This window comes from Hakea prostrata, chromosome 7 (assembly GCF_041222555.1).
Source record: "Hakea prostrata isolate BN-2017 chromosome 7, UWA_Hpros_2, whole genome shotgun sequence".
In the NCBI taxonomy this organism is placed as follows: domain Eukaryota; kingdom Viridiplantae; phylum Streptophyta; class Magnoliopsida; order Proteales; family Proteaceae; genus Hakea; species Hakea prostrata.
This window is the reverse complement of record NC_142606.1, coordinates 13,349,174-13,375,555: the sequence shown is the minus strand read 5'-3', so window position 1 is coordinate 13,375,555 and position 26,382 is coordinate 13,349,174. Positions and strand designations below refer to the sequence as shown.

Genomic DNA, 26,382 nt, shown 5'->3' with positions numbered 1-26,382 from the left:
TGGCGACCACCACCCCCCTTCCTTTCCCTCCCCACCCTACTGGGTGTGTTTCCTTCCCCTCCTCTCTTAAAAATTGCCCACCACTGCCATCAAAACCACCCTACCCCCTCCCTGTGCTGGCGACCACCACCCACACCTTCCCCTACTGGCGATATCGTTCACAATCATTGCTAACTTCTACGAAATATGCATGCACAAGCATTGGTTCCTTAGAGCGTTCAACCCTTCTACGGTTCTCCAATCCTTAGGTTTAACAAGCAGCATCAGCTGCTTTTGATACACATGCATAGTAACACACTGATGAAATAGCAATCGTCATGGTGCCAGGCGAATCAGGATCGTTTGTGATTGAAAATAGCCTTGGTTCAATCTTTCCACTGACATGGTACGTGATTTTTTTTTTTTCCTTTCACGCGCAGCTGTTTCAAGGAGCTTGAACCTGCAATAAGAACAATGACACATCTATACTATTGTGTAGTATGAGATTCTTTTCATGCACAGCTGTTTCAAAGGGCTTGGATCTGGAACAATAACATTGGCATCTCCATGCTATTATGTAGTACGAGATTCTTTTCATACAGAGCTGTTTCAAGGGTCCTGGATCTGCAATAAGAACAATCAGACCTCCATACTAGTTACTGTTCTTTCCATGCACAACTGTTTCAAGGGCTTGTATCTACAATAACAACAATGGCATTTCCATACTATTTGGTTTGAGATTCTTTTCATACACAGTGGTTTCAAGGGGCCTGGATCTACAATAAGAACATCACAGCTGTGTTTGGTCAACCAGGATCCTGTATTATGATGCATGGTAATGTTCCTTCATATTTTGGAGACACCATTTTTAATCTGGTTTCAGTCTGTTTCTGTCTTCTAGATCTTGTTTATATATCTCGTCTCGACCATATCTTCATGAATTAGGAAAAAAGATCATCTAGTGTTTACGTGGAATGGGAATGCAATGATGATGTATCCAGAACAAGCCTTTGTACTACCAGGCTGAAATAAATTGAAGAATCATTGAACCTGCAGGAAACCAAATGACTTGAACGCAATCAAAACAAGTCTTCTGCAAATTAGAGAAAATTGACAACTGAGAATGGTAGAGTTTCAGAATAAAATGGTGTAACTGCTAAAAGAAAGATCTCTATCCTCGAGTGAGGTAAGTGATATTAATGTCAGGGAACGAGTGGAATAAAAGAAAAGGCAGCCATAGTTGTGTCAAAATTGGACATGACAACCTTTTGTGTGTCAAACCAACTCCTCTATGTTAAGAGTACTAATCTTGACTAGTTTCCTCAAAATGTTTCTTATGAAGAGACAAACTACTTATTTTTGACATCCAAAATCCAAATTGACTTACACTGGTCCCCTTCACAAGTTGCTTCTAAGTGCTGTTGCCTACCAGAGGATCTCCATCCCTTCAGCAGGGAAAGAGGAGCAGCTCAGATCCTGGAGCAATAGAATTATTGTTGCTGAAGTGGACCTCCAAATTCTGAAAGGTTAAATTTCTAGCTTTAGATCTATAATGTAGGCTGCTTTGGTTCTAATAGCAGTTTTAGAAGGAAATTCGGACATAATTTTCAAAAGAAGAGATTATCAAACTCTACTTAGGCTTCATTATTTTCCAGGTAATCTGTGGAAATAAGATTTCACACCAAAAATTTTCTTTTATCTTTATTTAACTTGAAATGAACAGAGTTAGGTGCAATAAAATAAATGACCAAGAAGAGTTCTCTTACAGAATGTATGCCAGCATTGAAATATTTAAGTCAAGTACTATTGGTTCTATTCATTAGCAGTGAGCCACGAAGATGAATGATGTGAAGGCACCATATCCTTTCAGCAAGTTCACCTGGAAATACATCAATCAGAAAATGCTGGTTATGCTTTTACAACCATGTTATTATTAGTCTTTAACAGATATTATGGGCAGAGATGTTCATAAGCTATTTCAGATACATAACGTACATAGGTGGGATTTATTTACTTTCAGATCTTAGATAGATTTTTTATTTTTTTGGCCAAATAGATCTTAGATAGATTACCAGTATATCTTTCCTTGTGAAATCTCAGTATATATATGCTCACTCCCATGGAAAGCTTGTTGAGAATTTGGGCAATTTTTGCCCACTGCTTGGCAATTTGATACTTGCTGCCATCCATACAATTCAAAAAGTTGAAACTATATAGGAAATGTTGATATCTGGTTGATTAGGTATTATGATCAACTCTATAGAACTAATTTTCAATTCGAAGTACCGACTTATGCTCCATTGACCAGCAATAGTTCCCCTGAACATTCTCGACCACTATTATTTGGGCTCCAGCCACTGAAGGTACCAAAAGTGACAACAGTCCAACTAGTTGGTCCTGAGCTACAAACATAAAATATTTCACATATCTGTGAGAAAATAGGCGCCAGTTTCTTCTTTGCACTGTATGTTACTTGGGTCAGTTACTTCAGTTACAATCCCAATGCAAATTCAACCATAGTAGTAGACTGTAGTCAACCAGCATTCTAATTTTTCTGACTCAACCAAGAACCAATTGCTAGTGTCAACCCTGAGCCTTGATCTCATATAAGCCTCAGGTACATCTTGACAAGTATTGTAGGCTAAAGTGCACAAGAGAGTGAAGAGACAAAAGGAGATACAGTGGAATTATAAGTTTTAATGGCTAATATCCTAATTTGGGTCCTTGAAATCAATGGCAATACATGACATGGCAATTCTAAATTATTGAAATGAAATGTGGGAGATGACATGGAAATTCTATAAGACTGCAAAGTTGGTTCTGTTTTCATATGGTTCATTATGAGCCAACTTTGATCTTGTGGTTATACTGAAGGTACAAAACTTCGCTAAGGGGTTGATTTCAAACCTGGGAAAGCCAAGTTATTTATTCCAACAAATTTTCAAATTTCCATAACTTTCTATGACAATGTAAATTTTCCCAATTCTATGACACTGAAAAGGTGGTTCTGTTTTCACATTTTCCCTCATTTTCTCAATTTCAGGTTCCACACCTCCCATATCATTTCTCTTTTGGTAAGACTTCCAAGTGTATATAGTGCTTAAATTATTCATGTTTCTAAATTCAAGCTCTGCCAAATGCAAACATTTTCATAAGGATTTGTTAAAGTCATACTTCACATCCTAAGGTTTGAACTCAAATTCATTTGCAATGACATCCAACTCAGCCCAACGCTTGGGTTGCAAATTTTCCACTACAACCCCAACCCAATGGCAAAAATCAGGCAAATACAATATGACTACCATAAGCACTACTCAAGTTTTGTCCCATTAAGAAAAATATGAGCTTATACACTGTCTTGCAGCTTGTCATGACATTAGTGTATTATGTAATTCAGTATAACATTTTGCATTTTTTATGGCATTCCCATGTCTGCCCTCATGTATCAGGGATTGGACTTACATTCTTTGTGCTCTTTCCCATCTTGGATACAATTACAGCATCTGTGAGACAGAAAACGGGTAAGTCAGAGGTGCAACATGGAAATTATATACAAGCATAGACAAGTTGTCTCTACAGGACCTAATCTGTGAATAACTTCCCTTTGACTGTGCTTCTATTTCTTTCAAATACAATCTGAACAGGTTAGACCTGAAAAAAGCAATTAGACCTGCATTAATATGAGTCAATTGCACTTCATTAGATTACAGGAAGAGACTCAGCTAGTTGGCTTTCTTAAAAGTTGCTGATGGTTTAGGAAACAGGAAAGTTCATACTAAAAGACTGGAACTTCCTAGCAAAATAGTCATGTGGTAATCAAGACTAAAGATTTCTTTAGAGGAATCCAGTCTTTTTGTTTTCCAATTTTACTTCATTTGAACACAGAAGTGAAGATGACGTAGAAAATAAGTTGTGCACAAAAGCAAAAGATTTTAGAATCTCTTCAACAAGAAGCTGTATTTGGATTGCTTAACTGTAAATAATCAATTCCTAATCTAAAAAAGTGTCTTTATATGATTATCATATTTTGACTAATGAATGGCTTGCCTTTGGTTTTGGTTGGCCACCTAACAAGCTTGCTTTTACTGAAAGAAAATATGGCACTTCTGTTTTGAATCTCTGGGTTGACCACCTTGCTTTGACCGAAACAAATTAATATTATTTTAAGAGCATATATAAGAAAGCTTAAAGTCAAATCTTCGCATCTTTACTTGCTCTGTTTCTCCATTCTTTGATACAGTTCCATGCATTATAAACCATGTTGAGATGGTTGGCATCCCAAATATCTAAGGAAAGGATAAGATGTACCGGGAAGGAACTGCAGCTGCTATAAGGATTGGTGATATTTTCCATAAATGGTGAACTTGTCCACATAACAGCCTCGTCAAATGCTCAATTATGTCATTTTCCTGGTACAATAAAAAAAAAATTAAAGAAGGAAAAAGAAATGGGAAACATAAGAACCAAAATCTTTTACATAACCAAGGGAAAGAACTGAATTTTGAACAGAAAATGAGAAAAATAAAAGCTAAAAATTATTTTCTTCTGATTTTGAAAGGGAAATAAATAATAACTATTTGACTACCTCCAATTCCCCTTTAGGATGTAGTGACCCTCCTTGTAGCAAGTTGAGAACCTCATGATATTGCTTTGGGATACTTATGATATCATAAGAGACAGACATGAGGTGTTCGAGTATAGAACACCATCTACTTTCTATACATCCCAATAGTAAGAGCTCCTGTTGCAACTCCAATATCACTAACCCTCCAAATTGTGTATAGAAAGCAAAACAACCACCTTATCCAATATAAAATCATTGCAGGGCATTGAATTTTCACCTTTCATATTCAAGTGTTGGTTCATTACTGTTCATGTCAGCAGCCACACTAGCTCTATGTAAATATTCCACAAAATACAGTACCAACTTTAAGCTTCTAATTATTCAATAAATCTGAGAGATGAGCTTTATGAACATTTTGTGATGATAGTCATGCATAAAGTGTCTAATAGTTGGTGGGCCTTGGTGCAAATGGTTAAGTTGATGCTATTGTAAGTTTAAAACTTGGAAATTGCCTTTCCTGCATCGGAAGGTATAAGGCTGCACGTATTTGCCCTTCAGCAGCAGGAGCCTTATGGACTGGGTTGATCTTTATTCAGTGCGACTAATAAGCTAGTTCCAAATAACACTCCATAGAAATGACATATATAAGATCTACTCCAAACAGCACCATTGCAAGATGGGAAGAATGAATCATGCAGTTCATAGACTGAAACTGCTCTGATCCAACTGAACCAGTTTTAGTTGGTTCAGGCTAGGCCAATCAGGACCAGAACTCTTCAGTGTTTTCTGGTTCACAGAATTAATCTAGAATCAAGTATAAAAGGGGTCAAAAGTAATTGATACATGTGTGCAGCATTTGATGAGCATTATCTAGTTAAATTACAATTATTATGAAATCCTAGAAAACAGTCAATAATTTGAATAACTGATGGTTGTCCAAAACCTTGAAAGTGTACAACATAGTTGTCATGTCGTCTAGGCTATCCAGGGCATTGGAGGGGTGCTGATACCAAAGCGCTCACCTGGACAATATCTGTGATAACTAGTCCAGCCCATAAAAAGAGTTGAGGAGAAAGTCCCAATGAAAGCCTAAAACCTTCTAACCCACTATATAAATTGACAGTGTAAGAGTTTTTCTGAACAGTTAAAAAAGTTACTATTATTTTGTAGTTTTATGCCAAGAGCTGTGAGATGTTGGATTGCTTGGTGAGATACCTTGTTTTGGCTGATGAGATGGTGACCTAGGTCTGTGTGAGAATCCATAGTCATATTCCTCTTATCTCTTTCTTTCTTCTTCCTTTGTTCCTGTGATTTTCTGAGCTTATTCACCCATCTGCTCTTGGAAGTTATGCTGATAGTTTATAGTTGTTTTGCTGGATCCTAAACATGTTTGGTTGTTGATCACAAGGGATAAACAGTAGTTAATATGACTTCAAATTTTCAGTTCTTAGACCCTCACCTCATAAGATCCAGTCTACTGAAGGATTGAAGAAGAAACTTGTTACATAGGTTTTATGAGCATATAGTTCTTTTGTATGTCAACTTGGCTATTTATTGTTTTTGACTTATGCTATTCATAGATGCTTTTTAAATGCCATCTTAATTCTTATGCAAATAATCAGTTCACAAATCATCTGCTTCATTCCCTCAAAATTTTTAAACACTCCTTTCTTTATAAGAATTTTTCAAAAATAAATAAAACAAAACATTTTTTTAACAATGAATTCCTTTCTTCCTTGTTGACCAAAAAAGTCAAGGCTTTGGCATATGAATTGCAGCCATATTGAACTTTTTGAAACTGCTTCAATCTCGAGAATATTTAGTTTTTCCTAATAATTTTTTTCATGTAGTAAATTCAGCAATTCCAGAAAAAAATTCTAGTACCAAAGCATTATGCAAGTCCTTGCATAGAGGTGGTTCATTACATACAATAGCTTCATTTTTTAATTAGAGGTGTACCAAACATATCAAAGACAGATTAAGTACAAATTACTACCTCATTATCAGCAGTTCTTTAGTATTGTTTGCTTATCTATTGAGTACCACTACTGCAGGTGGGTGATAAATGTATGTAGGGTATGGAAAGATTCTATAGGTAACTCTCCCCCCTTCTCTTTTAGATCCTCATTGCACTTACATAACATCGACTTAAGTAATTATGATATTCAACATCTATATTTTGCGTGATATTCTTATTTTCAATGATAAGGTAATTCCTTCCATGTTTAATACTGTAAAGATAAACTAGAAGCAAAGATAGCTGGCATCTGTTGATAGATCATGATATGCCTGGGAGAACTTTGTGATTCATCCAAAAGAAAAAAAACACATTTCTTGCAACATCTGGAGAAATTGAAAATGACTTAAAGCTTTACCCTATGTTCAATTAATCAATTTTGACAGTAATATAATTCACTTATCATTATGGAAGTCTTCAAAGAGTATGTGCATACAAACTATAAGCAACAAAGTCATATCTCAAGAACATTCAGGCAAATGCAAATTCAATCCAATATTAGAACTTACAATTATTTCATGCAAAATATCATCATGGTTTTGACCTGAATTTTGCAGTTGTTCAAACACCTGAAGCCATTGAACCTTAGGAGCAGAAAAAATCAAATTGGCACCTGATACCAGTCTGATAGTTCTCTTGTCAAGCAAATAAGAAAGGTTCTTTGATCTCCACCGGTTCCATGTAACAAACTGAACCAACAGAGTATTATCCCTGTTTTCAAGGCCAGAAACATATTTCACCCAACAGAAATCAAGGACGATCATTCAAAGCATTGTTTATTTGGACTTATATTGTATTTATACATCATGATCATAGAGACCACATAATGTATTAACTAAGTAGAGATGGTAGATATTAGGTTGTGTATTCAAACTTTCAGTTCTACCAAAAAGAAATTCAAACTCTCAGATATAGAATGGCTTTTAGTTTCCATTAACTTTGAACTACAGAAGTCTGATTTATGCATTTGCTTCTAAATTGATTTGGCAAGCAAATTATGTGAGTGGAAATATAAGTGATTTTTTGTCAGAACATCTCTCCTATCAAATTTAATTTTATGCATTGTTGCCAACTTTATTGTTGAGTACTTGTCTCTGATCATCATGGCACTTTTTTCAACAGAATTAAGTTGTAGCTAGTTCAATAAAAAATGATCTGTATTTGGTTACCTACCATTCAATTACTGATCTCTACATAAATGGCATTGCTTACTTCAAAGAGATGCAGATTATGAGCATCTCTAGAGACAGCCTAAAAAAGCATAGCAGCATTGTTCTTCCATAGAAGCATTTTCACTCACTAAGGTGATAAAAGAACAGCAGTGCAGTCCCAAAATAGTGCCAGATCTAATTCGCCTTAAATATAATTAAATTAAAAGAAAGATAGGTTTCATGTGGAAAATCCTACTAAATGCATCAAGAATGGAATGTTACATACTATGTTAGGAAAGTCACCTACTATGGAGGAGGGTATATTTGCACTTACAGGTTACAATCAGAACCAAAACATCTTCCATGCAACAGGGACTCAGATAGTAGATCCAAGCCTATCTCAATCGATGATATGCATGATACTGCAATCTGCCTCTTCACAAGCTCTTGAATGATAACCTTAGAGTTATCAGCCCTGTGGCATTTATTAAGCTCAAGACTTGAAACAATGAGAGGGGATCCAGGATAGACACTATCTTCTGCAACACAAGGATTGCAAACTGAACCATGAGCTGGCATATGAAATGTTGAATGATCCTTATGATGGGAAACCCTTGAACTGTTCATACGATCTCTTGTTTCTGTAACTAAACTTATTGATGTATTTTCCAGCTTCAGTTTGTCAAGATACACATTAAGGTAGTCATATTCTCTTTCCTTCAGATCATTTAGATCCATCTCAACAGCTGCAGTCACAAGAGCACAGAGATGTGCATCTCTTAATGGTAATGCATGAAATAGATGTCGCAGAATGAATTCTCTAGCTTTACCAAGGGTTGCAGATGACAGATTTGCAATACCCTGCAGTTTCAATACACTTAGAGATATGGAAAGCTACTGAACTGAGGTAAAATTTCACACTTCTCATTTTAGAGTGGGGGAGGGAAAAGTACCATGTAACCAGGACAAACATGTTTCAGTTTCTGAAAATGCAGGAGTCAAACTGTGGACTGAAGAGTATGTAACCAATTATCTTCTCCAAAAGGGAGCTTCCAAGGAGAGATTACTAAGTGCCACTTTGGCAACATTCTGTTCCTTGTTTATGGCGTTTTTCTGTGCTAGTAGAACAGAAAACTGGAACCTTCCGTTTTGGAATACCAGTTTATTTTATTTACCGATGGAACAGACTAGCCTATTTCTTATGCCAGAAATAAGCTTTTGCAAACGCTAAAACCTTGTTTCATTGATCTTCAAAATGTCTTGTTTTTCCTTAATGAAAAAACTGACTCCAAATAAAACACCTATTCCCAGAATTTCTATCAGAAGCTCCAACAAAGAAAAGATAAGAGCAAAGGGCTGTGACTCTTCATTGTCTTCTACCTCTGCCTCTGCCTCTGAAAAGAGTTTTCAAACAGGTTTATGAAATATCCTTTCACAACTCAAAAACATTTCACAGAAACAGAAAAAGACCGTTTTGGGCAAAAAGAAGCATTACTGAATGGTCCCTAAGTTACCCCTTATGCAAATACCTATGATTAGTTTTAAATTTTCCACAAGGGAGTCTCTCCACTCCATTCTTCCTACTCATATTTTTTAGATTAAAAAAAATCTAGCACTAATGGATGCAGTAAACTCAAGTTAATGTGATTCACTTTAACATACCTACTCAAAAAGGTCAAACACAGAAGGAAAGCAAAGGAAATGAATCAATGGTAACCTGAGGGAAATTAGGATTTGATGTCATCACAAGCAAAGCTGCATCAAGTTCTTTCATTGAGTCTTCATAATCATCTACACCTCTTAGGCGAGTAAAAACCTACGCACAGAACATTTATTTATATTCAGCAGCGAGTAACTTAGAAACCAAATGAATTGCCTTTGTACATTAACCACCTTTTCTGGTTCAAAACTCCAAATTGCTAGAAGATTTGGATGATTCATACATATGTATGGAGGTCATATATAAAGTTGGAGGCAAATAGGTTCATCTTTGACGACAACAACAACAACAACAAAAGGAGTTCCTGCCGATGGGTAACGACTATCGAATGCTTACAAGGATCAATAAACGGCTTAAAAACACATGAACCATGAAAAATGGGAAAAACAAATGGAGTTGTAAATGCAAATCATCCCTTGGTGGGTTTCTCCCGTCTCTCCCATCTTCTAACTTATAAAAGACAAAACGTTCCTGAAAATTTCCAATAAATCCCGACATCAAACGGGACATGAACATAAAATGAAACGGATATGCTTACATCTTCGAAGAACAGTCCCCATTGTATGGCTTTCCTGATATTTTGTTCATCCCAAACAGCAGCATGACCAGATGATTGGTACCCAGATGCCAGAATCAAGATATCCACGAACCCTTTAATCAACTTCAACAGATCCTCTAGAGATATGTCCGGATGCGACCAAACCATTCCTTACTCAATTCCCTCAAAAACCCAAATTCAAGCAGCAGGTGGAGAAAAAAAGCGTCAGATCTTCTCCTTCTCCTCCTTCAGTTTTTCTTTAAATTTGGATAAAACCCAACGGCCAATGGTTTCAAGAATCGCTAGTAGGAAAAGTGGAAAACCTCGTTTCTGATTTCGATAAAATTTGAAACCTGCAACCTTTTCCACAGAGATTTCCCGCCTTTTTGTTTTCACACGAAATACTTCCACGGTTCCACCACTCGTGTAACTCTTGATAACTGCTTATATTCTACCCAAAATAAGAAAAACAAAATCGATCTTATATGTTTTACTAGGGGTATTATGGTCAATTGACACGACTTAGCACATTCTGACATTAAGTGAAAAAAGAAGAAGGACGTTTTGGGTAATTAATCTAAAACCCTGCCAGAGCTATTGAGGGCCCACTGAAACCCTAGAGTTATAAACTTCGCAAAACCCTTTTGTCGCTCATAGTCGAACTGGTCCAAGATGTCGAAGCGAGGTAAGTGCTTCTCTTCTCTTTGGCTTTCATGTCTTCCCTGATTCCCTTTAGGGTTTATGGTTTCATACCATACTTTCATCAGTGAAGAAATTACTCATGAATTTCTGCTGTTAATGGGCTGCAGGTCGTGGAGGATCGGCTGGAAACAAGTTCCGGATGTCATTGGGTCTTCCAGTGGCGGCAACTGTGAATTGCGCCGACAACACTGGTGCGAAGAATCTGTACATTATCTCTGTGAAAGGGATCAAGGGCCGTCTTAATCGGTTACCCTCTGCTTGTGTTGGTGACATGGTGATGGCAACAGTCAAGAAGGGAAAGCCCGATCTGAGGAAGAAGGTCATGCCTGCTGTTATTGTCAGGCAGCGAAAACCCTGGCGCCGAAAGGATGGAGTCTTCATGTACTTTGAAGGTAGACTTTCTGGGGATGGTTAAGAGTAACATTTAAGATGTCCTAATTGTTGCTATCCTATTGGATTTTTGTTGGTGTAACTTTAGGACTCCGTTTAATTCATATTATCCCTATTGTAGCTAATCACTTCGATTAATAGTAAGGGTTCATGTTTGCTTGGATTTGTACAGTGCTTTGTTGTTGTTGTATCTTCTGCCATCCTTCTAGTTGTTGTATCTTCTGCTATCCTTTTTAGTCTCCAGTAAATGAAAACGGTATAAGTTGTAGTTATTTGGATTTTTTTTTCGGGGGTGTTTCGGGTCGTGGTGTATTGCATTTTTCTTCTAAATGCTATTGTGCAGTGAAAATATATAGATTATATTGTATTAGCAGGTTAACTAAGGCACCATCACTTTACTAAATTCTTGCTACTTGTCTAGCTTTAGTTGTCAAGAGAAATTGATTTTACTGGGTATGATGTTCCTCATACAGAAATTATAGGTGCATGCAGCTTGTTTAGTTGTTTCTTTAATTGTGAATCCATGATGTAATGTTTGTTTTCTCATTTTCCAAGCCACAATATTCGAAATGCATTACAATATCGTTGTACATGATCACTCTCTGAGATGGGATATGGGATATAACTTGAGCTGGTTGCTTCGTTATTAATTGAAGTGCCCTCTGATGACGTGGTTACTGGTAGGAAGGATCATATATCCATGAAATGCCAGTTTTAGACAACATGGTTCCCTTTGCTCTGGCATTGTGTTACCTGTCTTCTTGTATATTTTCTGTTCCACTAATTTCAAACAATTCCAAATTTAGAGATCAAGGACCGATAACGAGAAGGATAAAAAACAGAAATGGAGCAGCTTAGGTTGAAAACTAATAATTCAATGCAGAGAAGTTAGAAAGCCTAAAAGGCCTTTTTTTTGCCGTGGGAAAAATAAACTAGTGGGACAGACTGGTAGTTGGATGAGGAAATAGGAAAGGAAAGCAAAGGAAAGGGTATTGTGGAAAATTGAAAATGTGGGTCCCATGATAAATAGAAAAATCTTTCTTTTTCTTTCCCTTTCCCACAAAGTCCCACCTAAAGGTGGTATCTTTATCCTCTCTAGTTTTAATGTTGTTCATTCCCATCCATTTGTCTATGGATTGATGACATGTCTCAAGACAAAAATTCGATGGTTGATATTTTACATTCTATAGAAAGGATTCTTCACATCTTTCTTTGTCCTCTTTCTGTGTTCTTCACTTCTCCTTTCTTTGCAAACAGGCGCCCTTCACCTGCTTTCACTTCTCTTTCTTGGCTGCTTTGTTTCTCCATCTCTTTCCATCCTACCGTTTGCTAGCATATCAATGATAAACACTCCCTCTCTTCCCCCTAGCAACCAAATTTCATAATGGTGGTGTTAATGGTAGGAAATCTGCCTTTTGAACATGGTTGAATAGATATACTTGTGCCTTCTAGTACCACTCTATACCTTTGATATCCCTGTAAGGCTGGTCGTCACTGATTGAATGGGTTGAAATCATGGATTGTTTGAAGAAAGAAAAAAAATTGCTGTAGTAGATATGTTTTGGTCTCCCCATTAATCTTGATGCTAATCAAGATCTGAATTTGGTGGAATCAGCTATAACTAGACATGATAAAAGTCTCCCTTCACCCTATTTCACTTCTTTTTCCTGGGTAGCTCATGTATCCATCTCTTTCTTCTATTCTCCCCGGTGCAAGCAAATCAACGATCAACCCCTCGCTCTCTCAATCATGATCAGTTATCCAAAAGCGAAGTTTAGAGTTCACTTGGTAGCGTACCAAGAAGTGAAAGAGGTTATTCGACCAAAAAGAGGGGGGGGTAGGGGAAGAAAAAGAAAGAGGGTTATTGCAGCCCTTTCTGGTGGAGGCCATCCATTTGTAGTTCCTCTACTTGCAGCGTGAGACAAGTGAAGAAGACGGAGTGAGGAGAATGAACTGATTTAGTGTAGACCTTTTTTAATATTGTGTTTGGAAACAACCATCGGATTTTTATTTAGACAAATGTCATGCGTCCATAGAGAAATGGATGGAAATGGACGAGTACACTGGATAAAGATTCCTTGAAAGTGTAGGACTTTTAAAAGAGATGGGGTGGGAAATCTTAATCTTGTTTTGGTGGTGCATGTGGTACCCATCGTTGGATTGGCATCATGTAGGCACCATTTAATCTAAACCGCACAAATAAAATTTGTGTAATATATAGTCATTTAATTGATTTTAAACATGTATTTCATGAATATAAAGGATGTGTATTACATGGTTTATTGGTTTGATTGGTTTATTGAAATGCCGGTTTAAAATCACTGAAGTGACTATATTTCATGTGCTTTATTTGTATGGATTGGATTAAATAGTGCATATGGGCACCGTTGAAACAAGATTTGCCCATTTTTCCATCTCAGCGAACCAAACAACCATGTTTTGAGATTTCATTGGAAACAATATACTTTTCCCAACCCTTTTTGTCCATCATATTTTATTTTGTCAAACGAATGCATCCTAATGGAATAAAATTGGGTAGGAAAAAGTAAACTATAGATGGGGGTGGAATGGTGGAGAGACAACACTTTATGATTTAAGGGAATTATCTGCTTATGTGGCAAAGCAACTTTTTCCACCCCATTTCTTGTACAAGTTTCACGCTTTTAGGTGGGATTTTGTGGGAATTTGCTTTAGTGCAATGATGACATGGCGCTGTAGGTGCAACCAACGTGATACCATTTAAATGTACCTTTTGCATTTCAATTATCACATAGCCTTGTCTGAATAATACGTGATATAATTCATATAATTTCATCATTTAAATAAGAAAACATGCATGATGATTTTGAATTTAACAAGCATAAGCATCATTTCAAATTCCTGATTAACAGTTCAAGAATACTATCAACATTTCAATCAAGTCCTCAAGCTGTCATTCAATCCCATGCATTTTTGTTTAATTCACAAAAACATATATTATGCACTTTCCATAAATTGCATCAGTGAGTAAATAAAATAGATTTTATATTAACATGAGAATGTTACCTGTATACTAAGTGGAATCACCCACTTATAATATACATGTGTTGGTCGATATCACTTACATGTTCCTGTTCCATGTGTGTGTCTTGATCTTGGTTCAGTTAAAAGTCCGCGCTCTCTCTTGTATTTCGAACAATTATCGGCTATTTTTGAGTACGCGGGAGTCAACAGGGGATTTCCCCTTTTCTTTCTCTTTCCTCTCTTCTCTTTCTTCTCTCTCTCTCTCCATTTCCATGCACAAGGCAACAAACACTAATTTTTCACTCTACATTCTCTCTCCTCTTGTCCATTTCATCCTCTCTCTTTCTTTTTTAATGGCTTCTCTTTCCCTACGTTATCACTTCTTCTCTCTCCTCTCTTCTCCACTTATTCTCTCTCCTCTTTAACTCTTATATTTCTCTTCTCTCTCTGTTCTCTCAACTCACTTCTCTCTAACTTTGTATGTTCTTTTTCTATTCTCTCTCCATGCTCTCTCCACTTCTCTTTCTTTTCTCTGTCTTCTTAATGGTTATGCAAATTCGGTTCTTTTATTTCTCTTTGTTTTTTTCCTTAATTCTTCTTCTGTAATTCTCTTTCTCTTACTCTTTGTTTTTTTCCTTAATTCTTCTTCTATAATTCTCTTTCTCTTACTTCTCTTACTTACATGCATACCTCATGTTATCTTTCATTTAACAAGTTACCATATATATATATATAAATATATAGGGATAGCCCCTTGTTGGCTCCCGCGTACTCGAAAATAGCTAATAATTGTTCGGGATACAGGAGAGATTATTAACTTTTAAATTGAGGCAAGATTGAGAGACGAACATGGAACATGAACATGTAAGTGATATTGACCAACCCATGTATTTTATAAGTGGGTGATTTCACTTAGTAGATAGATAGCATTCACATGTTATTATAAAATCTAGTTTGTTTATTCGCTGATGCAATTTATGAAAATGCATGATATATTGCTTTGTGAATGGAATAGAAATGCATGGGATCGGATGACAACTTAATGACTTGATTGAACTACTTGAATTGGAATGCCGATAGTATTCTTGAGATGTTGAATTATGAATTTGGAATGATGCTTATGTTTGTTAAATTTAGAATTATCATATCCTCATATTTTAATGATCGGATTGTATGTGGTGTGTCTAGTCTTATTCAGATAAGACTAAGTGATGATTGAAATGCAAATAGGTACATTGAAATGGATAGAGCATAGTAATGCAATACTGGAATTGAAATAAAAAAAGAAATAAAATGTGATGGCTTTTGTAAATCTTGGTACTTAATGCACCCAAATGGGAGGGCATGAAGCAAGATTGAAAAGTGAAAAGAAATAAAATGTTAATGGCTTCTGTAAGTCTTGGTACTTAGTGTACTCAAATGGGAGGGCATGAAGCAAGAGTGAAAAGTGAAAGGATTGAGTTTGTGCCAATGGCAATCCATGAGGTGTACAAGGCCTTGTGTTTAGAAGCCACTTCGGTGTTGAAGGGATAGATGCCACTTCGGTGGTGAAAAGATAGAAGCCACTTTGATGGTGAAGAAAAATGTGCATCCTCTGGATTTGCTTAGGCTCAAGACTATAATGCTAGATAACAGCGATGAAAATATGTGAAAAGAAAATTGAAATGCATAATGCTATATGACTTTGTTGTGATAATGGATGCATGATGAATTGCCTAACTTACTTGCGTGGTTGTCTATATCATTTACTAGGCCACAAAGCTCTCACTATTATAAATGTTGACAGGTCCTCAGATATATGACAAGGGCAAGGGTGCTGCCACCTGACAATGCCTTTAAAGTAGAAGATGAAAAACTTTCTTTTGTTGCAACTGATGTTTGCTTAACTAGACTATGGATGCATATATTTCCTTTAAGATTGTATGTACTTAACTAGATGCTGTTGAAAACTCAAATATAAACATAATAGGACTTTGGACTATATATATATATATATATATATATATATATATATATGAGTTAAACTATCAAACAGGTTTTCTGTTTTTGTCCTTGGAAATGTTTAGTTTAGCATTTTTGTTTTAGTGGTTATAAACATGTTGATAAAGAGATGAACTGTCACGTGCCCTAGTTGAATATCCATAATGTGGGCCCCCCAAGTCTGTGAAAATTGGGGTCGTGACAGAGGTGCTCTCGGACCTGTTGTGTTTGGTTGATGAGATAGAGGGGTAACAATAGGTAGAGTCCAGGAATTCATCTGAAGCCTCTTGGAACCATCCAAGTTAAGCTTGAGAATATTCTCTGATCAAGCACTGAATTCACAGCACATACAAGAAAACTATAGTGTGTTTAATTCCTTGTGTGTGTTTTTTTTTTTTGTGGGGGGGGGGGGGGGGGGCTGTTGTACAGGTTACAGATGATTTATAGTTTTGGATTGGACAGGCTCATGGATTGACCTGGGATCAGTTCCTGAATTGAAGTGAAAAATAGTAGGAAAACTGGAGCTGATGAAACAGATCTTTTTTCAGCCTTGTATTACTTATATTTTAACTAGGATTCTTGATAAAACTTTCAAAATTTGTAACTGATGCAAATCCAGACACTTTATGAGATGGACTAACCATTAAGATTAAGAAAAATCCTGATTTCCATCCAACAAGGCTATGGTTTGGTCTTTATTTTCACTCTTTGGAGTTCAGCTCCTCTTTTGTGGGTGTTTGGTGCTGCATCTTTCATGCTGAAAACCTTGTCTTGAAAATAGTATTCATAGTTGTCTGCGCCCTCTAAGTGTTAATGATGGCATGGTTTGGCTGTTTAGTCCCCCCCCCCCTCTTTCTCCCTCTCTCTCTCTCTCTCTCTCTCTCTCTCTCTGACAGCACAGGAATTGGCTAGTAGCAATTTTCACTTTGGATACTCAACTTTGCTGCACCACTGGAATTACTGAATAGAGAATTGGCTTGTAACTGTGAATGAGAGAGGGTAGAATCACTGTTGTTATCGTTCAGATCTTTGTTGGTGGTTCCACTTATTTCTCTTACCCTTTCCAGTGTGAAGAATTAGTGTTAGTTATGAGGAATGCTTCCGCTGAAGTAAAAGGTTCTTTCAATGGTTTGGCTATCTTGGTTTCTAATGTTAAACTGGTTCTAACGTAAACAATGTATTTTGGTTGCCTAATTATTTATTATTTTTGTTGCATCTCGGGACTAGCTTCTGATTTGCTGGTCAAATTGGTTGGACCTTTAAGTGGAATTTTTCTTCTTTCCAAGTGTATAACTATCCAAAGATGCCATCATCCTCTAGACTGATTGTTGTTACGGCCTTTGAATTTTGCAGATAATGCTGGAGTTATAGTGAACCCCAAAGGAGAAATGAAAGGTAACATGTTTTTTCCAAATAAGATTGCATATAGTTGTCAGAATGATTTTTGCTTGGATACAGTGAATGCATACCCCCTTTTTTACAGTTGCATGTATTTCCGATGTAATTATTGACATTGGTGTTCTCCTGAACAACAGTCAAAAGTTGGAGTGATTTGCGAATAATTCATGGATAAACACCAATATTGTGATTCTTATTTCTGGTAGACTACAATCAGTCCATATTTCATTGAGATTCTCATGTTTATTGGCTGTGCTGCAGGATCTGCTATTACAGGTCCAATCGGAAAGGAATGTGCTGATCTGTGGCCTAGGATTGCCAGTGCTGCCAACGCTATTGTTTAAGATAGAGTCTCTAGCTTGAATTAAATGGATCTATTGACAGTATCCAAATTTGTTTCATTTTGTAGCTCTAGGATTCTGGTTTACTGGTATACATTTATTGGCTAGACCTGCTTATTGTTATCTTCCTCTGGATGTTGTGATGTTCAATTGTAGGATTTTGAATATGAGAAATTTGATAGCTCTACTTTCTGTTCTTAAATTGGTTGTGTTTGCCCAGGCCATGCAAGATTTAGCACAAAATTGTTGTTTGTTTTGTGGAAAGCAAGTTCAAATGGTAGATATTGATTGTTCTTGTATAATCGAATGTAATTTCAATAATGACACTTCCCCCTAGCCTTCGGATTGGATATCTCATGAGAAGATATATTCTCCCACCCGTTTGGCTAAACAAATGCAAATGTACACCAATTGGTGAGCACCTTAAACTGAATGTAAGAGATATAAGGTTGAATGTATAAATATGTTTACTTATAATTCAATCCATGCCACCCATTCAATTTTGCATTCTCAACGTTTCTTTTCTTTATTCCACCAAGAGTGAAAGGGTGAAATAAAATAGAGAACTGAACAGCAAAACCCAGATTCTAAGCAGGAGAGTGAGAGACTTCAGTCAAACAAAATACAACCAACAAAAACAAACTTTACCCCTAAAATTTTTCTACTTGCTGTCCAATTCTCTCCTTCACTCTTTTTAGACATCGAAATTACAGGAAGTTGAATCTCTCTGCTTCCTTCTTTTTTCTTTTTATTTTAAACACCCCTTCTTTGATTTAACTTTTGGTTTCCTTCATTAAAAAACCTACTTAATGACATTGTTCTAATTGCAAATTAAACTGAATTTCTCACCAATCATCTGGAAGTTCTACCCAATTTTTTTCTTTCTTTTTGGGTTAGGGGTGAGAAAGAGAAAGTAAAAGAGGGAGAAAAGTATCCTTGCATGAATATGGTGTTTATTTGTTTATAAACAAAATACTCTGTGAAAGGTTTGAAGAAGAGATGATCGAACGTGAGGTTCGGGTTCCAAAGAACAACTATTCATCGAGGAAACAATAATCTTCTCCACTCCACTCTAGTAGCAGAACCTTTGTTGGATTTTTGTAGGAATCATTGAGGAAACAATAAGCGCTTTCAGGTTAAAAAATTCCATCATCAACCTCAACAATATCTTCAATTGTAGAACTCGAAGAACTAAATATCTTAAGACGACGAATCGATTGTAAGATTGAGAAGTCTAGCCACCAAGTTGTGAGAACAATAGAGCAACTCGTTCTTGGTAAAGTGATCTTAGGGTTTGAAAGTGAGAAAAAAAGAAAAAAAAATATTATTTTTCAAAAAAAAATGTGCATTGACTATTTAACCTCATCTTAATTATGAAATTTAAATAAACTTGTGCATAGATGAGGAAAATGAATTTCTCACCCTAATCCATAATAAAACAAAAGTCTATTATGAAATTTTGAGGGTTTTTCTATTCTTTTAAACGAAAATAAGACTGTTTGGAGCATACTGGTCAGATTGAGGGGATGAAAATCCGCAATAGAGGTATGGCCCTAACTCATCTACTATTTGCTGATGATTGCCTTCTGTTCTCCAAGTTGAATCTTGATGCAATATTCAATTTGAAAGACTGTTTGGAAGAATTCTGTGCGGCGAGTGGGCAGTCGGTGAATTTATCAAAATCATCTTTGATGTTTAGTGCAAATACCCATTCCCGTTTAAAGAGATGGTTTTCCCGTGTGCTCAAGATAAATTATAGTTCTCCCCCTTCAAAATATTTGGGCCTTCCCATAAGCATTGGGAGTGACAAAGCACAGTCCTTTCAGTTTATTCAGGATAATCTATCCCACAAGATTCAAGGCTGGAAGGGTAAGCTTTTAAGTCAAGTCGGTAAGGAGGTGTTGTTAAAATCAGTAGCATTTGCTCTTCCAAACTATGTTGGATCACACTTTCTATTACCTTCTTCATTTCATAAGAAAGCTCGCCAAAAGGCTTCAAATTTTTTTTGGGGAGAAAAGGAAGGAAAGAATAAACTTCATTGGGTAAGTTGGGAGAGACTTAGCAAATCCAAGGAGAAAGGGGGTTTGGGATTCAGAGACTCGAAATTACAGAACATGGCATTTTTGATGAAACTGGCTTGGAAACTTTTTCAGACTCCGGATTCTTACTGGTCTAAGTTGATGAAAGGGATTTACTATCCAAACTCGGATTTTTTATCTGCACGGTTGGGGGGAAACCCTTCATGGGCGTGGAGAGGGATTATCCAAGCAAGGAATATGCTTTTAAAAGGACTTAGATGGAGAGTGGGAGATGGGGTCAATATAAAGGTGTGGGAAGATCCATGGATTCCAGTGGAAGGGAGGAGAGTTTCTTTGGAGATCAAGCGGCCATCAGGGTGTTCAATTGAACGTGTCTCAGAACTGATTGATCAAGATCATAGATGTTGGAAGCTCGAACTACTCAACTCACTCTTTTCTCCAGAGGAAAGTACAACAATTCAAGGAATTCAGCTGAGCATATTCCATCGAGATGACCAGTTGGTGTGGGGGGCAGCAAAGAATGGGCTTTTCTCTTGTAAATCCGCATATCATCTATTAAAAAATCTTGAGGAGGAAAAGCTAGAAAACCAACCGAGCACATCTAGAAATCGAAGACAAGTTGAAGGTGTTGTATGGAAAAATATTTGGAGCTGCCAGACACTTCCAAAGATTCGAAATTTCCTATGGAGAGCATGTGCACGGGGGGTAGCAACGGGTGAAGAGCTGGTTAGAAGGCAGATTCAAATTGATCCTTCATGTTCATACTGTGGGTGCAGTCTGGAAACTATGGATCACATTATTTTTGAGTGTCCGATTGCAAAGCAAGTATGGTTTGGTAGCTCACTTACATACATTCCACCTGAGGAAGCACCATTACTAATAGAATGGATCAAAAGTTGGTCTGCTGTAAAAGAGATTGGAAAGGAGGTAAGCAAATCGATACTCAACCTATGTTCCTTCATTGTTTGGCACCTTTGGATTGCAAGAAATAACAGGATTTTTGGGAGAAAACAAACTACCCCAAAAGAACATTCTGAATTTGAGGTAATCAAGACAACAGGAGGTGAGGAAGTGCTAAATAATGCTCAACCTGATGAAAATCAACAGAAATGGGAACCTCCGCCTCAAGGTAAATTAAAGTTGAATTCAGACGTGTCTTGGTGTAAAGGAAGTGACAAAGGTGGTGTCGGTTATGCTCATCAAATCATAAAGGAGAAATTTTATAGGCGGGGGCTTCCGAACCGGTACTATGCAACTCAGTGTTGGAAGGGGAAGCTATCGCCATGAGAGCTGGATTGATATTTGCACTTTCAGAAGATTGTAATCATCTTCTCGTAGAGTCAGATTGTAAAATACTGGTCCAATACATAAACAATGCTTCCAGCTCCCCTCCCCTATGCTTAGCTCCTCTGGTGGAGAATATTAGGGAGTTATGTTCATCTTTCCTCTCGTGCTCATTCTGTTTTGTTCCAAGAGCGATAAACCCGATATCGGATGCTCTTGCAAGGAGGGCCCCTGTCGAGTCCCGTGTACGACCGGTTTGGCCTATTTCCATTCCTTGGCTTCAGGAGTTATGCTCTCCAGTTGCCTAGGCTGTTTCGCGGGTTGCTTTTTCTTTCAGTTAATGGAAATTTCTTACCAAAAAAAAAAAATAAAATAAACGAAAATAAGATTAAAAATAGATACCAAACACTTCAAAATAATAAAAAATATAAAAAATTAAGAATGATAATAGATCAAAAAGGCCCTGCATTGATAACTCTAGTTATTTTAATTTGTTTCCTCAAAATATATGATGAGACAAATTCAAAGCCAATTCACCAGATGATTTGGATTTTTTCCCCCGGGGCCCAAGATCTTAAGAGCCTAAAAAGGCGTCCAAGGTTGCTTGAAGGTGTCTCCAACTAATTTCGATAACCTAAAGAATGTCTATTCGGATCGTCATTGGTTGGCTTCCTATAATATCTAAAAGAACAAAAGTCATGGATCGAGTTCTGTGCTGCATATTTGTCTTGCTCCAATTTTAAATGGATTGAGAAGACTTAAAAGCCAAAGTCAAACTTAATTTTCCTTTATGTTGAAGAAAAGTCAATTAAAGAAATCAGAAAGAAAAGAAGTGGATAAGCACTGAAAGGATTTTTTTTAGTATTTACAAGAGTTGAAAATCGTACTTCGGATGTTCCCAATCTTTGTCAGCTCTGTGGTTGCCTACCTTCCACTTCAACTGATCATGAACCTCACTGTTCAACAAGGTGCAACAATGGAGAATAGGCTAGGGAAAATTCATATGTCTCCAGCATCTCTTATGATAATACCGATAATTTTACAGATACTACTTTTAGTTTTCTATGATCAATTGTTTGTGCCATTTGCAAGGAAGATAACTGGATACAGAACTGGCATCATCCACTTACAAAGAATAGCTGTTGGGTTTATATCAGGAACAATAGCAACTTGTATAGCTGCAGTAATAGAGAAGAAAAGGAAGAGTGTTGCAAGTGATCATGGGCTAATTGATTCTGGAGACCAGGTGCCCATGTCTGTATTTTGGATTGCATTACAGTTCCTTGCTCTGGGGATCAATGATGCAATCACATTTGTTGGGTTGTTAGAGTTCTTCAATAGTGAGGTCTCTCAAGGAATGAAGTATATAGGAACAGCTATCTTTTGGTGTGTACTAGCCTTGACATCTTATCTTGGAACTTTTCTAGTGGATATAGTAAACTAAGTTACAAGCCATCCTACTAAAGTAGAGATAGGGTGGTTGGAAGGAAACAACTTAAACAGGAACCATCTTGACCGTTTCTATTGGTTGCTTGCCATACTTGGATTGGTGGGTTATTTGAACTATCTGTTTTGGTCAAAGAGATATGTGTACAGAAGTGATCACCTTGTTCCCAAAGATTGAAAAATTTACATCTATGAGGAATGATTTTTATGTTAGAAGCTCCAAATAACAATTGCTGTTTCAGTATGTTGGGCTTTAAGATGAATCAAATTGATGTCTTACATGCAAATAGCTACTATGTTCCTTATTTGAAATGAAAACGGAAACATGTAAATGTAAATAAGAAAAATCAAGTCAATATAAAAATACAAAAAAGCAGAGATGAATCAATACCTACTGCAATAGTGCAGCAACAGTCAATTTAGAGCTTTTTCGTCATTAAATAAAAAGCAATAGGTAATAAAATAAATAAGCAAACAATTCACATGAAAATAGGAATCTAATTATTATGTGACCGACCGAAGGTCTAATTATATAAATTGAGAAGTACATGGGCAGTGACATGGATCACAGTCTAATCTTAAGCATTGCTAAAAACCAGACCAGGATGGTTGGACCAGGCCTGACTGCTAATATCAAGGCAGCAATCAGACAAGTGCTTTATTTCCAAGACAAAAGCCAATGTTTCGTCGGATTCACATACTCTACAATTAGTCTCCCTGCAATTTCCTGTAATTCATCTCTCTATATGATTTTTCACTAAAACCCAGTAGTACTCCAGGAGTACTCTAGTGTTGTGGTCATTTGAATGGACCAAACCGGTTTTCTGAGACTTGTTGCTGAACGATTCAGCTGTTGGTCTAGTTGGGTAGTTTGCTTATTGCAACTTGCAAGTGTTGTTGGTAAGCTATCATAATCACACCCATGGTGTAGCATTTCTTTATCATTTTCTTTATGGGAAAGTCTGCCTTTCTATTTATTTTTTATTTTTTTGGATCACTACAAATGTTTTTTTATTAAATATCTTGAAGACCCATCTACCTGAGAAGCCAACAAACACTGCTTTGCATCTTTTTTGATCATAGGGAATCTTTTTGTTGACAACCACTCCTTAACCCCCAGTGACTTCTAGTCCCCATTGAAAATTTAATTTTGTTTTCTATATATGGAAGCTATATCAAGAAAGACTTAAGAAGAATATGCTTGATACAAGTCTAGCTAGCTAACCTGAGCAAAGCTTCACATTAACATGGCAGTAGTACTCCAGGGTTCCTTGGATATTGAAGGCAAGACCAACAAGAAAGATAGACAAGATGGAAATAAGGCTTCATGGCTTATCTGCTGTAAGTGAAAGCTTTACTTAATTTCTTTCTCTACTAAATTCATGGATGTTTGCTTGATCCGTGAAATGGAGTTACTAATTGATAGTACTTGCTTTTGCAGTTACCACTACCATGTTGAATGCAGCTTTTATTCCAATGTTGATGAACTTAGTGACCTACCTTCGTAATGTGATGCATATGGATATTGCAACCTCATCAACCACAGTTTCTAATTTTAGTGCGGCTTCTGCTGGATTTTCTTTGCTTGGAGGGTTCCTTACTGACTCATATATCACTAGATTCAAGGGTATTATCATCGGTGGTCCCCTGGAGATTCTGGTAAGGACTCTGCTAATTAAGTCCTTATAATTGAGTCTTCACATCGAAGATCGAACCACTCCCTTTGTAGTTTGTAATAATTTTTAACTTCACAGGGGTATGGATTGCTAGCACTACAAGCACATTTTTCCTCACTACAGCCACCAACATGTGACATCTCCAAGGAATCAAGCAATTGTAAGCAAGTTCATGGCTATAACGCTGCTATACTTTTCATAGCCTTGTATGCTGTAGCTTTGGGAGAAGGTTTTATGAAAGCAAATCTTCCATCCTTTGGGGGAGATCAATTTGGTGAAGACGAAATTGAGCTTCGACGAAAATCTAGCTTCTTCAACCTGTACACTCTTGGTATATCAATAGGAGGAATTATAGGTCTGGTTTTCGTATTGTGGTTCCAGAGCTATAAAGGATGGGCCATGGGTTTCACTCTATCCGCAGCTATGGTTATGCTTGGGATCATAGTGCTTGTTTTTGGCTTTAAATTCTTCCAACATCAGAAGCCCAGTGGTAGCCCTTTCACTAGGATGTTACAGGTATATATATAACTCTGGCCTAAAAGTTTTTATATCTAATTTCACTCGCACATAACCTTCCTTGTTAATTCTTATTCTTGGATAATTTAGGTCATTGTAGCTGCATTTAAAAAGAGAAAGCTTCCCTTACCTGAAAATGAAGATGAATTATATGAAGAAATGTCCAAGGAAGAGAAGTTCCATGGAGAGTTACTACAACACACAAAGGGTTTTAAGTAGGTTCCAGTTTCACTCATTACAGTATTATTGAGCTCATCACAAAATGATTTCTGGACTTCTTTTTTTTTTTGGATAGATTCTTTGATAGAGCTTCAATCATGAATGGGACAAGTGGGAACTGGTCACTTTGCTCTGTAACTCAAGTGGAGGAGCTGAAAATCATCCTTCGAATGTTTCCGATCTTCATCAGTGCTGTGGTTGCATACATTCCCATCCCACTGCTTCTGAGTCTGACAGTTCAACAAGGTTCAACAATGGATACCAGGCTAGGGAAGATCCATATATCTCCAGCATCTCTCATGATAATACCTATTATTTTACAGACACTGCTCATAATCCTTTACGATCGATTGTTTGTGCCATTTGCAAGGAAGATAACTGGATATAGAACCGGCATCACCCACTTACAGAGGATTGCTATTGGGTTTATATCAGGAACACTATCAACTTGTATAGCTGCTGTTGTAGAGAAGAAAAGGAAGAGTGTTGCAAGAGATCATGGGCTAATTGACTCTGGAGGTCAAGTGCCCATGTCTGTATTTTGGCTTGCATTGCAGTTCTTTGCATTGGGGATCAATGATGCAATCACTTTTGTTGGGTTATTAGAGTTTTTCAACAGTGAGGTCTCAAAGGGAATGAAATCTATAGGAACAGCTATCTTTTGGTGTATATTAGCTTTGACATCTTATTTTGGAACTATTGTAGTGAATGTAGTAAACAAAGCTACAAGCCATCCTGATAAAGGAGAGATTGGATGGTTGGAGGGCAATAACTTGAACAAGAACTATCTGGATCGTTTCTACTGGTTGCTTACAATCCTTGGATTGGTAGGTTACTTGAACTACCTCTTTTGGGCAAAGAGATATGTATACAGGAGAGATTATCTTGTTACCAAAGATTGAAAAATGGTATATATAAAATTCAAATAATTGTGTTATTATAAGCTCAAAATTCTCTAGAAATGTATATGTATCTATACACGTATGTATATAAAAACCTTTGTACAGAATCACGTGTCAATTATTTTTTTCAAGTCAATTCTTGATTCCAAACCCTAAATATATTTTTTTAATTTAAATATATTTTGTATTATAATTCAACATTTTCAAACATGATAAGCATTGTTTGATGACGCGTTTACTGATAAGACCACGTGGAAACCTTCTTTCATGTTTTCGTGAGGGAAACTGTTAGGCATTGCTAGGTGGAAGAATTACAACTCATAAATCACCATTTGAAAATCTTACGATTCAAACCATTTTCCTTAGATGAACTGCTCCTTACGATGCAAACCATTTTCCTTAGAATGACCTATTGTTTTGGAATTCATTTCTGTGGGCCCCAGAAAGAAATTATTTATTCCCTATTTCAGCATACGTTATGACAATGTATTTGGACGGAGGTGGTCCAAATCCACGT

The 26,382-nt window shown here is 36.8% G+C and overlaps 3 protein-coding genes across 4 annotated transcripts; 2 read left to right on the top strand and 1 right to left on the bottom strand.

Annotated features, from left to right (window-relative positions):
* Positions 1-244: 244 nt before the first annotated feature.
* Positions 245-10,374, bottom strand: LOC149009926 (fanconi anemia group F protein (FANCF)). Of its 2 annotated transcripts, XR_016174454.1 has the most exons (11): positions 9,970-10,374; positions 9,429-9,527; positions 8,046-8,572; positions 7,070-7,271; positions 4,565-4,720; positions 4,288-4,388; positions 3,562-3,630; positions 3,442-3,482; positions 1,746-1,858; positions 1,367-1,498; positions 245-1,029 (listed from the first exon to the last, which is right to left on the bottom strand). XR_016174454.1 is itself a non-coding variant. In XM_089161570.1 (10 exons), the coding sequence occupies exons 1-9, from the start codon at positions 10,135-10,137 to the stop codon at positions 1,776-1,778; spliced, it is 1,446 nt and encodes a 481-aa protein (XP_089017696.1). In that variant the 5' UTR covers positions 10,138-10,374; the 3' UTR covers positions 245-1,498; positions 1,746-1,775. The 2 variants fall into 2 exon arrangements, 1 of the variants encoding a protein (XP_089017696.1); XM_089161570.1 differs by having other exon boundaries at positions 245-1,498.
* Positions 10,375-10,566: 192 nt separating this feature from the next.
* Positions 10,567-17,985, top strand: LOC149009925 (large ribosomal subunit protein uL14). The gene is made up of 4 exons (XM_089161569.1): positions 10,567-10,654; positions 10,779-11,063; positions 17,398-17,439; positions 17,704-17,985. The coding sequence occupies exons 1-4, from the start codon at positions 10,642-10,644 to the stop codon at positions 17,784-17,786; spliced, it is 423 nt and encodes a 140-aa protein (XP_089017695.1). The 5' UTR covers positions 10,567-10,641; the 3' UTR covers positions 17,787-17,985.
* A 5,747-nt stretch (positions 17,986-23,732) lies between these two features.
* Positions 23,733-26,045, top strand: LOC149009924 (protein NRT1/ PTR FAMILY 4.5-like). Its single transcript, XM_089162201.1, has 5 exons — positions 23,733-23,893; positions 23,994-24,211; positions 24,307-24,744; positions 24,835-24,959; positions 25,040-26,045. The coding sequence occupies exons 1-5, from the start codon at positions 23,800-23,802 to the stop codon at positions 25,863-25,865; spliced, it is 1,701 nt and encodes a 566-aa protein (XP_089018327.1). The 5' UTR covers positions 23,733-23,799; the 3' UTR covers positions 25,866-26,045.
* The last annotated feature ends 337 nt before the right edge of the window (positions 26,046-26,382 follow it).

Bases quoted from the DNA above. Each gene is read 5' to 3' on its own strand.
- LOC149009926 (XM_089161570.1), bottom strand. From the start codon at position 10,137: ATGGTTTGGTCGCATCCGGACATATCTCTAGAGGATCTGTTGAAGTTG. The intron at 8,573-9,428 runs GTTACCATTGAT...TTGAAACTGCAG, and splicing joins CAAATCCTAATTTCCCTCAG to GGTATTGCAAATCTGTCATC. The intron at 3,631-4,287 runs GTACATCTTATC...TGCTTTTTTCAG, and splicing joins GCAGCTGCAGTTCCTTCCCG to GTCTAACCTGTTCAGATTGT.
- LOC149009924 (XM_089162201.1), top strand. From the start codon at position 23,800: ATGGCAGTAGTACTCCAGGGTTCCTTGGATATTGAAGGCAAGACCAAC. The intron at 23,894-23,993 runs GTAAGTGAAAGC...TTGCTTTTGCAG, and splicing joins GGCTTCATGGCTTATCTGCT to TTACCACTACCATGTTGAAT. The intron at 24,212-24,306 runs GTAAGGACTCTG...TTAACTTCACAG, and splicing joins GTGGTCCCCTGGAGATTCTG to GGGTATGGATTGCTAGCACT.
- LOC149009925 (XM_089161569.1), top strand. The intron at 11,064-17,397 runs GTAGACTTTCTG...TGAATTTTGCAG, and splicing joins AGTCTTCATGTACTTTGAAG to ATAATGCTGGAGTTATAGTG. The intron at 17,440-17,703 runs GTAACATGTTTT...GCTGTGCTGCAG, and splicing joins CCCCAAAGGAGAAATGAAAG to GATCTGCTATTACAGGTCCA.